A 14,542-nucleotide genomic window follows, 5' to 3' on the forward strand; every position below is an offset into this window, starting at 1 on the left:
GTAAATAAACAACGCGGAGTTGCTCCCACCTCAATTTATCTTAAACGCATCGCTCTACATATACGCAGCCAAGCTATCCTCATTGACCCATATCAATTGCAATAATTTTTTGGATCCATAAATTTGTTAATTTATCCAGATTTGCGATTTTACTTGCTATTTGGATAATTGCTCGTGAGGATGTCTCAGGACACACACTTGTTCTCCGCGTTCAGGCGGTCCACTCGGGAAAATAATCCAGCATATCTGGAAAACACCGCTGGTATTCCCGCAATGTCTGGGTCTACGCTATTTAATCGAGCATCTTTACCTCATCAATCTGTCAGTATGCGACATTCGATGGCGGGTGGAGGACAACGTCAGTCGATGGTTCCACGAAGCTCATTTCACCGTCAAAGCATAGCTGCACCAAATCATTTAGCGGATGGAATGGCCGCTCTAACGATTACTAATCCGAATACTTTGAACGTCGCACCTGCATCTGCGAGAGGAAGTACGGCTCGAAAAAATATCGCACCCACTCAACAAAATGCTGCGCCTACGCTGATTTATGGTGCGAATGGTGGACTTTCATCGTCACAGACGGGGTCACGAAAGAATAGCACGCTTGGAATTAAGTCAGGAAGTTTGACAGGTGGTGGACGAGGCGGTGGATTTGTTGCGTCGAGTACGGCTGTGGTGCTGAAAGATACCCGACCGATACGCGATAGGGCATACCAGAATATGATCGCTAACTCGGTCTACGAGTATCTGATCAACAATAACTTTGAGATGGACATGAAGCACTCGATCACGCCAAAATCACTGAAGTCGCCAACCCAAAAGGACTTTGTTATGATGTTCCAGTGGCTCTATCGTCGGTTGGATCCTGGATACAAGTTTACAAAAAGTATAGAAAACGAGGTCATTCCGCTGATGAAGATCGCTGGATATCCTTATCTTGACACTCTTAGTAAGAGTCAGTTGGTCGCTGTGGGTGGACAGAACTGGGGAGCTTATCTGGGAATGTTATATTGGCTTGTGGAAATTGCTGAGGTACGGGGATCCGGCTTTTTAATGTGAAAAATCACTAATATCATACATTAGACTTTCGACGCATTTGACAACAAGGATTACGACATAGACGAGCCAGAAGATACAGGACTCAACCAGATCGTAATTAACTACATCACTAAGTCTTATTCCGCCTTTTTACAAAATGAAGATGACTATTCAGAGTATGAAAGCGAAATGCGAGAATCGTTCGAGGAACGAATAGCTGCTATAAAGACCACGACAGATGAATATGCTAAACAGAAGCAGAAATTTGAGGAAGAATTACAGGATATGGAGCATTCGACGCCATCATTAGCTGCGCTTCAGAATAAAAGCGAAGCGCTTGAAAGCGACTTGGCAAAATTTCAGGAGTATATTGACAATATGGAGAAACGAAAAACCAAATGGAGTACGATGCTAGAAAATATTAACGAAGAGCTTATTGCTATGGAACAAGAATTCACTATACTGGAAAAAGAAAAAGTATCCTTGGAAGCAAAGATTGCTGCCCAAGGTTTAACACCGGCGGATATCGATAATATCGTTGGTCAGCGAGAACAGCTGTCGAAAGCGATTCAGGCAAATGATGCCAAGTCCAGTGAGATTACCAAAAAGCTCCAAGAGAAGGAACAACTGGCTCAGCAAGCACTCGATTCGCTTGATACTGCGGTCCAGAAGTATACCAGTTTGGGATACAGAATAGGAGTTTTACCGGCTGGAGCGCCAAATTGTCCGGAATCAAAGAACTTTGAGATATCGCTCTCAGCGCCCTTGGCAGAGGAAAATCTTGGGGCACGACCGAACGCCATTCTGAACGGCCTGGAACTCCGACACGAAGTCCGACCAGCCCTGCAGAAGTTCAGAATGGAAGTTGCTGCCAAAGTTCACAAAGCGCAGGATGAGTCCATTCGCTTACAATCGTTGCTCGACAGAGTTGCAGAAGTACTTGTGGATAAGCGAGATCAATTGGATACTCTAGAGGCTCAAATCTCTGCAGCAAAGATAACTTATGATGAAGCGTTTGAGACTATGACTTCTGATGCCAGCTCATCACATGCTGAGATAGAGAAATTGGAGAGAAAGATTCAGGCAATGCGTATTGGAGTCCAGGACGGCAGGCTGCAACTGGAACAGCGAGCTGAGCGCATTGTTATCGAGTAAGTGCAAACTATTCTCTTACTATAGCGGAAAAAATAACAGTCTATAGGTACGACCATATGCAACATGCTGCAGAACTTATTCGAGAACAGATGCAGCGGAAAATTAGGGATTATATTGAGAAGATCGTGGGATTCAAACTACACGTACAGGCTGAGCTGGAAGCGCACGAGAATTTTGTTGTCGATGAACTAGAACGGCAAAGCAAAAGATCCACAGGCGATGGTGTGAACCACGACGCGTCATAAATGCTTACATCTGCTACCTGTATTATGAGCTTTTGATTGCCAGGGTTTGAGTGTTGTATTGTATTTCTCTTTGAATTAGGTTTACGTTATAAGAGCAATTTGTGCAGCTGTGATTAGGAATCATTACGCTCCATTAGTATTTATTTACTGTACAATAATATGCAAAGAAAGCGCTGATTTTTGTTTGTAAAGATTAGTAGCCAATTGGATTAGAAGAACCTACCTAGCTCTATTGAATTAAATCACCAGTCACAAATGCCAACAAGAGTCTGAATTGGGTTAGTCGTCTGTGCCCTAACCCAGAAGATTACCTGTCTCTGAACGCAACCACAAATTCACAAGTCACGTTTCCGAACGTCTATGCTCCACGTCCACAAAATTATTTTCCATTTTTTCCATCGTCCTTCTCTTCAGACCCACGGTCACGCCTGTCTTTTTCGTTGCACCCTCCAGTCCCTTTTCCAAAACTTCACCTATAATCATGTCTGACGACGCTGTACGTATTATTTGAATTTCTGAATTGTCTTTTGGCGGATTCGATGCTTATAAGTTTGGAAATGACGTTGTGAATTGGCAAATTTTGCTCGGATTTGGTTGCAACAGGAGATGATACGCTGCAGATCGTGATCTTCAAACTCATCACTTTCTCTGCTTCATTTTGAGGTCATAATAAGGGAGTATTGAGCGCCGTTCGCATAATAGTCGAGGAAACTAGCAATGGTATAGACGTGATGTATTGACTGTTGTATATAGCATCAAACCTTCGAGTCGGTCTCTGCCGGAGCTTCGCTCACCTACCCCATGCAGTGCTCTGCGCTCCGCAAGAACGGCCACGTCGGTATGTGAAAGTTCTGGTTTACGTGCTAGTTGTGTGGGAGGGTACTGCAGTCTCCTTACATAGTCATCGGCGCGTGTTGCTCTACTCCTTGAAGCAGATAGTTAATTAACGTGTCATTGTATAGTCATCAAGGGTCGTCCCTGCAAGGTAAGATAGATTCGTGATTACCGATTGTGGATGAAATTGATGCTAATGTTTGGTCCTTTAGATTGTTGAGATGTCCACCTCTAAGACTGGCAAGCACGGTCACGCCAAAGTCCACTTGGTAGCCATCGACGTATGTGAACACTGTTCTCTGGCAAGCTGTAGGGAATATTTTTAATGGTGCAACATAGATCTTCACCCAGAAGAAGCTCGAGGATCTCTCTCCATCTACGCACAACATGGAGGTTCCCAACGTCACTCGTACTGAGTTTCAGCTCGTGAGTATCGCTTGAATGCACAACAGGTGCAGTGATAGGCTAATGAGTTTCTAGATCAACATCGACGATGGTTTCCTTTCTCTCATGACCGCTGACGGTGCCACCAAGGACGATGTTAAAGTTCCCGATGGTGAGCTCGGCTCTAAGCTCGAGTCTGAGTTTGACGAGGGTAAGGATTTGATCGTCACCATTGTTTCCGCTATGGGTGAGGAGGCGTGCATTGGCTACAAGGAGGCTCCCAAGTCCTAAACGTTTAATATGTGATATCCCATTTATGTATCAATTACAACTTGTTTTACACTTTATCGTTTGTGCTTTCGAGACCATATTTAAACTGATCGGCAGAAGGCACCCCGGCCTCGTTTTGTTGTTAAAGTTTAGTATGTGTCCTTGTTTCGTGTCGGGCCAGGAATAAAAATTGGATGTTTTAGAAAGAAGTCATTTCCATCGATTATGAATGCCATAATATGTTTGTACGATTTATTATGTCTTGTATGTAAAATTGAGATTTCATTGTTGTATTCGTGGTTGAAGTTCTTGGCGTTTATCCGAGAAAATCGCGCAAGTTGGTTGTGCGGTCGTAGTTATTTTGTTTAACTCGAAATATGCATTGGAAATGTCTTGGTCGAAGTTGAGCATAAGAGCGCGGTTTATAAACAATAATCAGACGCAAAATTGTTGTATTCCTGGAGAAGAACCCAAGTCTCAATAAGTACAGTCAATTTCCTCATCGTATTCGTCATCAGTTCCAATCAAGTACTCCTCATCTACACCCTGCTGCCATCTCAAATTCTCTTTCTGGAATCTGGAGAAGGCCAACAATGCCATCCGCCGTCATGTTCTTGGAGTAGTTATAGTTTCCTCATAAGCTTGGGCTTCTGTAGCCTGCCCTCAACGATGTTCTTAGCAAGGGTATTGTGCCATATCACTCCACGCCGCACCTCCGATATTGTTCAGTGCGGTATCCACAGCTTCATCAGCAAAGGTAAACCAAACATAAGATCCTGAGATCTGCTTTCGTGGGCATACTGCTGTGACTGATAGAAAGTCATGCAGATTTGGAACCAGGCGCGGAGAAATCATCGCGTTCCTAGTCTTGAACAGAATCAGCACCAAGACCAGCAGCTGCAAGCTCCAACCCCCACTCTGCCACCGAAATCAAATGCACCGTCACTAAGATCGCCGTCAATTCTCGCGAACTCGACCTCACCTCCTTCTCCTCCGAAGCGACCGAGACCGACAGAAAATGTGCGACGGAGAGCCAGTGATAGGCATTCGACTCACACTGAGCAGGCGGACACCAAGATTGCGGCCGAGAGTGCGAGCGCGGTCTCCCAGTCACTGACTGTGTTGAAGAAACTGTTGAATAGTGAGACCGCTTACATTAACGTGGAGGTATACTGGCTGTTATGAAGATCGTGTAGACTGTGCTTGAGACTAACCGGCTACAGGACTTCGGATCAAGGAGACCTAGCTCGTCATCCTCGCCTTCTCCTGACCTAGATTTGAGGAACTTAATCAGCCTCGCTGATGACCCCAAGTTTAGTGACCAGATAGCATCAGCAATTGGAGAAGGTGTCGATATATTCGCATATCTTGCAAGTCTAGAAAAGCACACGCATGAAGAGGAGAAAGAACAGAAGAGAGTAGTTGAATATAAAGAGGAGATCGAGAGATTTAAGGATCTGCATGCGTCAATTCAAAAATGTGATTCAGTGCTAGCGTCAGTGGAGGATTATTTGTCTCATTTTCAGCACGATTTGGGTCTGATATCGTCTGAAATTGAGACACTGCAGAATCGATCTATTTTCTTGAACCGACGATTAGAAAATCGAAAGGAATTAGAGTCGCGGCTATCAGGATTGATAGAGGATCTATTCATTCCGCCGTATGTTATTCACAATATCGTCGAGGGCGAGATTGGCAGTCAATGGATATCGACTATTGAGATTTTGTCAACACGATTAAAGCGGATGGAGCTTTTCAAGTCAGAGGTGCAGAATATAAACGCATCGGTTGCATTAATAAATGAGATTGAGCCGGTCCTACGGATGCTCGCTGATAAGGTAGGGTTTTATTCTTATCGCTGTGGAAAATCCGTTAATAATGAGTAGGCTGTCGAGCGAATACGTGATTTCTTTGTAGAGAAGATCAAGAGTTTGAGAGCAGCGAACGTTAATGCGCAAGTGATACTCTATAGCGTCTTCCTGAAATTCCGACAGCTATATGCGTTCTTAGCATACGTGAATCGACAACTTGCGGATGACATTGCGCATGGATATGCCAATACAATGAGGTGGTACTACCATAGCAACTTCTCTAGATATCTCAAGGCTTTGGAGAAACTCAAGATCCAGAGCCTGGATCGCTCGGTACTTTTGGGAAGCACCGAGCCCAGTCGCATACTATCATCTTCACGTACACCGTACGCCAACGCCACACGTGATCCTCTGATTCTAGGTCGGCGGATAAATATCGTTTTCTCTACCGACAGTTCAGTTATGATGGAAAGCACTGCGGAGCAGGACAATGATGTTCAGTGGATGGAAATTGGATTTCGTAGTTTCAACTTGGCACTCATGGACAATGCTTGCGCGGAATACCTTTTCATAGTCGATTTTTTCAATTTCAAATCCCCAGATATACAGTCACAGCTCTTCCAAGACATATTCCAACCTACATTCGAGCTCGGAGAACATTATATCCAGAAGTTACTTGATATAACGTCATTCGACGCGTTTGGCGCTTTATTGTGCATCAGAATTATTCAGTTGCTTACATTCGAATTGCAGCGCCGGAAGGTGCCGGTCATGGAAGCTTATTGTAATCGATTAAAAATGATTCTCTGGCCACGATTCCAGCTGATTATGGATGCACATTCGGATAATTTACGAAAATTGTCTGGGAGATCTGCGCCACACGGTGATGAGTCTAAAGGGCTTGTCGGGGCAGCAAGTGTGACGTCAAGCGCTATCAGTGGGCTCTCGTCCATACTGTCATCGTCACACATCTCATCCGCGTTGCCGCACCCTGTCGCTCAGAAGTTCGCAAACTTCTTGAACGGTATTTTGGAGCTCAGTCCAGAGGACATGGAGCGCGAGCCGGTGTCGATCTCGATTGTGCGACTACGGAATGAGTTTGAAGCGTTTTTGACAAAGATAAGTAGCAAGATAACGGCGGGTGGCGGCGGCACAACGCAGCAACAACGTCAACAGAATTCGACGTTGCGCGAGAGGTTTTTGTATAATAATTATATGTTAGTGTATACTATTATTTCGGACGCGGAGGGGAAGCTGGCCGACCAGGAGCGTACTCATTTTAAGAATCTGACGGATGCATATGCCGGCGCGGCTGCATGAGCTTTGTGTACAAAACATTTTTGAAGGTGCGAGCGAACTATCCGATACTGCGCGTACAAGAACGCACAAAACACGAGTATCTGAGGGCGACTCACTGCAATGTTCGTGTAATATGATCTTATTATAAGAGTGGAAATAAAAACGCCTAAAATACAACATTTACCGTCTTGCTACACTCTATCTACACAAAATTAAGTAACAATAGCAATTGCCGTCTAAAATATGCTAAAACACAACAGTAGTTTCTGCCGCTCCATCGAGGAATTTGAGTATGCTCTGATACGCGAACAGCATGATACTGCTCTGAACACTGGTCCAAACAAACCTCGGCCCGACTCCAGCAAACAAGCCGTTCATTCCCTCCGCTTTGTGAACGGTGCGCAAGGCTTGTAGCATGCTGTCGGATTTTATCTTGACGATCTCCTTTGCTGTTGTCGGAGGCGGTGTTGAAGGTGCCAAGTTCGTCGCTGGTTTGAACGTGGAAGCTGACGTGTGTATCTTTTGCATTCGGGTGACGGAGACCTTGACTGTGGAACCTTTAGTGGATGACGATGGAGTTCGACCAGGTTGCGTGAGACCGCTGGATGAATGAAGTACTTTTTCGATTGCAGGGGCTTCGGCAGCCGCCATTTCGTTGTCTAGCTGCGTCTGTATTCGAGTCTTGATGACATCTGGACCCTTGTTAGCACTGTAAATTGTTAATTCTCCGCACTGTAGACATACCCATCGGAGTCGTAATCACACCCGCAAGACCACCCGCAGCGGCTCCAGTTAGTAGCTCTCCAGTATTTCCTATGTCACGTGATCCTATGATTGTTTGTGCAGTGCTCCTAAATTTCTCTGCAAATCTAGTTAGAAATATCGCAATTAGAGTATCGAGACGAAGAATACCCACCATAAAAAGCCAGTTGTAAGGCAGAAAACGGTAGGTCACGAAGTAATGTCGCTTTATATCCGAAGAACAATGCTGACCAACTTTCAATCCGAATAATCTGACCGAATCAGTCATTCCTCACCTATTTTTGCACAAAATGAAAACGTACGCTCTTTATAGCATCCCAAGTTCCTTTATAATTATATCCACTATGAAAATGCTGATTATTATACCGTCCTTGGAGTTGTAGTCTTGTCTTCAGAACTTCGCTTGGGACGTATATGCAAGATGCGGCAAGATCACCCACAAAACCGGAGGTAAGATGCGTGAGTGTCTCTGGCACTCCATAAGCAATCATATTCCGTTTCGTAAACTCATAAGTTCCAAAAAATATCGTTGTTCCGGGTACTAGCACAACCCACTACCGTTAGTCCGAATCTAACAATAATATTTCCCTCGAGTCGACCGCCATAGAAAATTGAAGAAAACGACTACGTACAACTTCCCCACATGGCCGGGACAAAGCCGCCGTATAAGCCCTTCCGAATGCCTTCTTCTCTGAAAATATTAGCGTAGGCCTGCATCATACTCTTGTATTTTGCGACATTTGGAGCGCCTTGCTGGCGCGTCTTGACCGTGTCGAGGGAATGCATGCAGGAATCGCCCATTGCGCCTCCCAGACCACCCGCAATCATGTTCTGCTCACACAATTAGTTTCATCTCATTCCATTCCGGGGAATATTACGCACATGTATCAGTGGCGGGTCATTGGCGGTGTGCTGCTGAGCACTAGGTGGAGCCAGCATTGTGCTGGCGACCGTGCCACTGTGGTCCGCACAAGCAGGAATCATGATAGCTGTCGTCTGAACGGCGCTTTCCTGAATATACTGGTAGCTGAATCCAAACAGAGCTGACAATCGACGTTATGTATTCATCAAGGGACCGTTAGAGACAACGTAAAATTTGAAGTCGGCTGTCACGACTGCGGGTGCATGTCGACAAATGTAGAGTATATATTAGTACAAGATATATTATTCCTGCTAGCCAATATCCGCACTGAGCTAGCTGAGGGCCTTTCGGTCGCCAATTCGGATGCTCTGAATGGGATAAATTGTAAATTAGTTTTTTTGCCAGAAGGGGCCGTCGGAGGTTAACCTGGTTAGGGCTTACCCAATGGAGAATGGTCGCAAACTACATTATGACAGGGTTGACAGGTTAGGGTTACGGCTTACGCCCGGCAGGGTTTGGTTTGTTTACGAAGTCTGCTATTTGTTTGTTATTGATGCCACTCCCGCCTCCGTCGCGCTCCCCGCCATCGTCCTTGTCATCCCATCCCCAACACAATCAGCAACAGCAAAACAATGGCTGACCGTCGCTTGAGCAGCCTCAGAAAGAAAGACCTCGTCGATCTCGCGACAGATCTCGGAGTTGAGTATGTGATAATTTGTTTGCATCAACATGGATCAATATTATTCTATACGTAAAGGTATCAGACTAACATTCTGCATTTAGCACAGATGGATTTAAGAGCGACATCGAAGCACGTATCAGTCAGCATCTGGCCGAGTATCAGACGACGCTCATCGCTAACCCACGCTATGCGCCGTTCTACAACACCGTGATCGCAAGTCCAGGACCTGCTGGCAGTGTCGGCTACAATCGCCGCCGTAGTGTGCAGAAAACGCCAAAGTAAGTGTTAAACATAATAATTTTCATGCCTAATTAATGGACAGGCCGGATGTGAAGCGCACCATAAAATTGTCTCCATCAGCACGTGACGGATCGTCGCCGATCGTAGCAGGAGTGTCTACAGAAATCGCACAACCCCCAGTCTCGGCGATAGAAGCCGGATCGTCGTTTGTTTCTACTCAGCTTGCTCGTGTATCGAGTGCATTATCCAACACCAAGGAGGTTGCCGCCGATCAATTGCAGACGTCGGCCTCGGGGTTCATGAAGATCACACACCTCGCTCGCTCGAAGCTCTCGACTGTAGGGTCAGTTATCCAACTCGAGGCGCTTTACGAGCTATTCCTTCTTCTCAGACACGCACTTCCGCCAACAGTTAAGATCAGCTCGATTACCATTCCTTACGGACCAACGATCGCTACTAAGACCGTACACCTTCCGGACTATCGTGTTCTTGCCAACTATGTAGCATTCTGGCAGCCGCTTTTATTTTGGGTGACATACTTTGTCGCGGCGCCGCTCGTGGTCTCGTATTTGATTAATTTTACCATGATCAAAGCTTCCACTGCGCGAGCACGTCATAGTTTCGACCCCGTGACGTACAATGTCGCGAAGCTTCTCGCTGCATACTTGCTTTTCGTCAAGTTTGCGAATACCACAGAGACTATCATTGCAGGTACCACTACTGTCACTGCGAGCAATTTTGCTGAGCCATTTGTGCCATTTGTGAAGAGCGAGCCTGTTGTGAAGTCGGTTTTGGACAACGCCCCTTTCATTGGCAGTGCGATTGGGACGCTTGTATCCTTGTACGTGGCTATTCTTTTGTAAGTGATAGCCTACCTTTATAATCTTGAGCTTTGTACGATACCTGAGATCCGTATATGTGAATTTAGTGACTTTTATTGATGTATAGTTATGATAATATTGGTTTTGTGGTGGTCTGTAATTTTATGCGAGAGTAGTATGTATTATTTTGGACGGGGAATGTGTGTATATTACAGACATAATAGCCGTCACGCGGTCTAGGAATTAGAATGTCTTGTATTTTTAATCATTCTTGAGGCGCGTGATTGATATTGTGTATCTTAGTAGTGATTATAATGTACATTAGTTTGACGTGTTATCGATATAGTGAGTTAGTCCGTAAAATAAATCTATTATTACCAGATACTATACTGAATTAATATAAGAGCGCCGTGCAATTCACCACTATCGTTACATATAAAATACATTCACTTTACAGCTACCTACGGCGCCGGCTGCCACTACCCTGCGGAACCGGGGCCTGCACCATTGGTAAATCCGAATTATCCGGCGGCAAACTCCCGACTGTATTTTTCGCAAGTGTGGGGATCAATCCTGATGGCATATCATTGACTAAATACGGCGGTAATTGACCGACCATTTCTGCCAGCGCGACCTGCACTTTTTTGACTAACTCTCGTTCTTCTTCCGACACTGGCGGGCCTTCGATGAAGTATTGCTGTTGCTGGGCTTGTTGGAGTTGCATTTGCATCAGTTGTTGCGGATTCTGGTAAACCTGCGGAGGAATAACAAGCGGTGCAGATGGCGGTGGGGTGCGGAAGCGGCTGTGTTGCAACTCTTGTAATCGCGCGAGCCACGTAGTGATGTTTGTCAGTGTGGCGGCGTCAAATGCCTTTGCTGCGTCGGACGTCAGCCATTCTTGGACAAGCCCAGGATCGATCTCCACCGCATCTCCCTCTGGCGCTTCCAACCCAGGCGCGGTTGCAGCTGGCGTACTCAAACGCGCTTCAGACGGGGTCTCGGCAGCCGGTGACGCCCGCGCTGTCTCGTCCGCGTCTTCGTCTGACGAGCGATCCTGTTGAGCAGCGCGTCGGCGGAGGTAACGATCATACCAGACTGCAGCTGCCGTGCTTCCGCTGACAATAACGTGACCTTCGTCTCTCGCCGGCGCGAAACTCGAGTACGCGCCATACCGCAACCATTTCGCCGTCGGCAAAGGCTCGTTCACAGGATGCACGAAATCCGCCAATAGCGGTCGCAGCTTTGCCGTCACGGCAGGCGCGCCGCCGACCACTGCGTAATACGGTGACGGCGATAGCACGCCGAGCTTGCGAGATGTCAGCGTCGACGGACGCATTGGCACGATTTTTGTCGTGTTAAAGAAGGACGGGACATCGAATTCGCGCGGGTCGATTCTCGATTTGTTGGATAAGGATGAGAATAGTGGGCCGTGTTGACTCACCATGTACAGCACTTCTTTGTCGTCGCCACGAACTGTGATTTCGTACGGATCGGCGGACTCGTCGGACTCGTTCACGTCATCTGGATTCTCGGTCGCGACTTGCTTGGCGAATAGTGATTCGGCGTAGAAGTAAAATTTGTCTACGAGGGTGTAGAGATCGTTTGTAGGCGACAATTTCGAGATGACTGACTGCGTAGCTGCTTTCAGATCCGTTTGGAGTTCCCCGAGGAGTGAAGTACCGTCAGACCCTTGATATCCCCCTAATCTGAATTTTTCCAAGATCGAGACTGGATCAGTCTCAATTCGCACGGGTGGTTCTGCTCTTGTGCGTTTTGGTGACCTGGTGAGATGGGATGGTGGCCTGTGCAGAATTTTGGCAGTCAGCACCGCATGGGCTGGATCTTCCCTGTGGATTGTTAGACTATTCCGTGCGGACTCAAGAACCAGATGCGAGAAAAATGTGCGTACTGTTCTAGGATGGCAATGAATTTGTGGACTGCGCTTTCATATTTCGTATATCCATCACCATGCGAGTCCCTTCGTTTCCGTTTACCTGGAGTATTCACATATTAGTCTCGGATTCGTTTGTGGTGGCAACAATCGTAATAATCGTGGGGATCGATTTCACATTTTTGATCCCAAAAACATCCATGTCGCCTCTGAAGAGGGAGCCCCACACGGCGACGAACAACAACGGCGATGCACCGTCGACAATATGCAACAAAAGCAAGGACAGTCAGCAGACGCACATACCAGAATGGTCAGCAGCCATATTCCGGCTTCCGATTCTATTGCAATTCACAAATTTTTGGCGTTGGAGATATCGTTAGACTTGATGTGCGTCACGAAAGTATCTTTTCGCGAGGTTGACGGAATAAATTAATGGCGAATTCGTCCAAAATAATAGCGATTGTCTCGTCCTTCTGTCTATTCGATGTAAGTTACAGATATTCAGACTGCCGTGTGGAGTAACGCGGGATAGGTTGACAGGATATTCCCGGACATTTGAAGCGGCGCCTCAGAGGTGAGAAGTTAGAACTCAACCACTTTGTACCCTTGCCCTATCGTTTAAACGCGACAACAGAAACTAAGCAACAATCGATTGACAGATGATGATTGCATTCGATTTTATGGGCACAAACTATGGATCGCGAACTAGGACTGGATAGACGAGAACCGAGTTCTCGGAGGGAAGACGGGGGGCGACATCATGAGCGAGATCGCAAAAGCCATCGGACCAGTGCGAGCAGTCATGGGTCAGACCGACGCGATGGCAGAGACAGAGAAAATCGACACCATTCTCACCAGTCACGTCATCATCATTCGAGTCGCTCAGAGAGAAACGAAAGGGATCGAGACGAGGAGAATCGACGACCATCGACTTTGCGTCATGAAGACAGCCGAGAAGGTCGAGGAAAGAAAGAGGACGAGTTTGTCCATCCATCTCGAAGAGGATTTGTTGAAAGAACTCGCGACGATAGATCCGCAATCGCGCAGCAATCTGATAGGAATGTAGCGAGACATTACCGTGAAAGTGGCGGTCGAAGAGATCGCGATCGGGACAGATACGAACGAAACGGAAATCGAGAAGATCGACCTCGCCGTCCTCCTCGACGCGATATTGATGCTCGGTCTCGCGGCCGATCAGCTTCTCCGGACGGCAATTTGGCCCCAATGCGTTACGAGCAAATCAACGACAACATGAGCCGTACGTTCGGCAGCAGTTGGGGACGTAGGTCGGCGTCGCCATCTTCGACGGGATCGCCGCCTGCAGAAAAAGAGGTGCCGAATTATGAGCAATCTGGTGCGTTGATGGGCGACACGCTGTACAAGGGCGTTTCTTTACAGTATGCAGAACCTCCCGAAGCCAGAAAACCGGAGAAGAGCTATAGATTCTACGTCTTCAAGGACGGGGACATTGCGGATACTCTTACGCTCGATCAGCAGCCTACATATCTCTTTGGGCGCGACCGGACTGTCGCAGATGTGCCGCTAGATCATCCTAGCTGCTCGAAACAGCACGCTGTGTTGCAGTACAGACTTGTGGTGGAGGAGGGCGGGATGTTTGGGGAACCGGTGGATAGAATAGCGCCGTTTATCTACGACCTAGGATCAGCAAATGGAACACAATTGAATGGGGAGAAAGTGCCTGTGAGGGAGTATGTTGAGTTGAAGGAGAAGGACATGGTCACGTTTGGACTGTCGTCGCGAGAGTATCTTTTGCTGACAGACGAGGAAGCCAAGGACCTATAATGTATAATATTCGAGTATAAATATCTGATCCAAATCCTATTCGCATGCTGGCACAACGACAGAACAGTGGTAGCTGTTTGTTTAGTAATCTATTACTTACGGAGGCTCGGAGTATATACACTGCATGGCATATTTCTCGAGTTATTTGTCGGTGTAAGTACAACGTAAAATGGTGTGTCAGCAGTGACAGATTACTCAAGGTTACTATATACTAGAATATTGGAAATGCTTAGACTTAATATGCGAGATAGATGCATTGCATAAAGTTTTGATTTGTGGTTAGCTGGGATAAATCTAAACGCAGTGCACTGTCTAATCTGCAATTTTTCTCTTCCTGGTATTTCAATGCCACCCCCTTTTGTCCAATTTTCCGCCGCTAAATCAGCAATAAAGCAAAAACATAAGCATTGAGATGCCACCAATGACGTAACTGAATCGTACT

The 14,542-nt window shown here is 46.5% G+C and overlaps 7 protein-coding genes across 7 annotated transcripts; 5 read left to right on the forward strand and 2 right to left on the reverse strand.

Moving 5' to 3' along the window:
- The first annotated feature begins 38 nt into the window (after positions 1 to 38).
- Positions 39 to 2,669, forward strand: V1508DRAFT_412022 (HEC/Ndc80p family-domain-containing protein). The gene is made up of 3 exons (XM_066939549.1): positions 39 to 1,035; positions 1,087 to 2,192; positions 2,243 to 2,669. Exons 1-3 carry the CDS (start codon positions 181 to 183, stop codon positions 2,439 to 2,441), a joined length of 2,160 nt encoding a protein of 719 aa, XP_066797759.1. The 5' UTR covers positions 39 to 180; the 3' UTR covers positions 2,442 to 2,669.
- Positions 2,670 to 3,158: 489 nt separating this feature from the next.
- On the forward strand, positions 3,159 to 3,950 carry V1508DRAFT_395690 (translation protein SH3-like domain-containing protein; the record flags this gene model as incomplete). The annotated part of the gene is made up of 6 exons (XM_066938062.1): positions 3,159 to 3,161; positions 3,195 to 3,279; positions 3,404 to 3,426; positions 3,488 to 3,556; positions 3,615 to 3,701; positions 3,756 to 3,950. The coding sequence occupies 6 exons, from the start codon at positions 3,159 to 3,161 to the stop codon at positions 3,948 to 3,950; spliced, it is 462 nt and encodes a 153-aa protein (XP_066797760.1).
- Positions 3,951 to 4,639: 689 nt separating this feature from the next.
- V1508DRAFT_412028 (Sac2 family-domain-containing protein) lies at positions 4,640 to 7,233 on the forward strand. Its single transcript, XM_066939550.1, has 3 exons — positions 4,640 to 5,096; positions 5,153 to 5,767; positions 5,816 to 7,233. Exons 1-3 carry the CDS (start codon positions 4,752 to 4,754, stop codon positions 7,058 to 7,060), a joined length of 2,205 nt encoding a protein of 734 aa, XP_066797761.1. The 5' UTR covers positions 4,640 to 4,751; the 3' UTR covers positions 7,061 to 7,233.
- Positions 7,163 to 9,052, reverse strand: V1508DRAFT_412030 (mitochondrial carrier domain-containing protein). Its single transcript, XM_066939551.1, has 5 exons — positions 8,434 to 9,052; positions 8,104 to 8,342; positions 7,956 to 8,052; positions 7,784 to 7,900; positions 7,163 to 7,731 (listed from the first exon to the last, which is right to left on the reverse strand). Exons 1-5 carry the CDS (start codon positions 8,627 to 8,629, stop codon positions 7,286 to 7,288), a joined length of 1,095 nt encoding a protein of 364 aa, XP_066797762.1. The 5' UTR covers positions 8,630 to 9,052; the 3' UTR covers positions 7,163 to 7,285.
- A 191-nt stretch (positions 9,053 to 9,243) lies between these two features.
- V1508DRAFT_437683 (uncharacterized protein) lies at positions 9,244 to 10,788 on the forward strand. Its single transcript, XM_066942147.1, has 3 exons — positions 9,244 to 9,366; positions 9,447 to 9,623; positions 9,668 to 10,788. The coding sequence occupies exons 1-3, from the start codon at positions 9,296 to 9,298 to the stop codon at positions 10,446 to 10,448; spliced, it is 1,029 nt and encodes a 342-aa protein (XP_066797763.1). The 5' UTR covers positions 9,244 to 9,295; the 3' UTR covers positions 10,449 to 10,788.
- On the reverse strand, positions 10,757 to 12,899 carry V1508DRAFT_366313 (uncharacterized protein). The gene is made up of 3 exons (XM_066937361.1): positions 12,601 to 12,899; positions 12,316 to 12,400; positions 10,757 to 12,253 (listed from the first exon to the last, which is right to left on the reverse strand). The coding sequence occupies exons 1-3, from the start codon at positions 12,617 to 12,619 to the stop codon at positions 10,864 to 10,866; spliced, it is 1,494 nt and encodes a 497-aa protein (XP_066797764.1). The 5' UTR covers positions 12,620 to 12,899; the 3' UTR covers positions 10,757 to 10,863.
- V1508DRAFT_412038 (SMAD/FHA domain-containing protein) lies at positions 12,520 to 14,347 on the forward strand. Its single transcript, XM_066939552.1, has one exon. It carries the CDS (start codon positions 12,991 to 12,993, stop codon positions 14,098 to 14,100), a length of 1,110 nt encoding a protein of 369 aa, XP_066797765.1. The 5' UTR covers positions 12,520 to 12,990; the 3' UTR covers positions 14,101 to 14,347.
- The last annotated feature ends 195 nt before the right edge of the window (positions 14,348 to 14,542 follow it).

Source organism: Lipomyces doorenjongii (genome assembly GCF_038497915.1).
Source record: "Lipomyces doorenjongii strain NRRL Y-27504 unplaced genomic scaffold V1508scaffold_8, whole genome shotgun sequence".
Taxonomy (NCBI): domain Eukaryota; kingdom Fungi; phylum Ascomycota; class Lipomycetes; order Lipomycetales; family Lipomycetaceae; genus Lipomyces; species Lipomyces doorenjongii.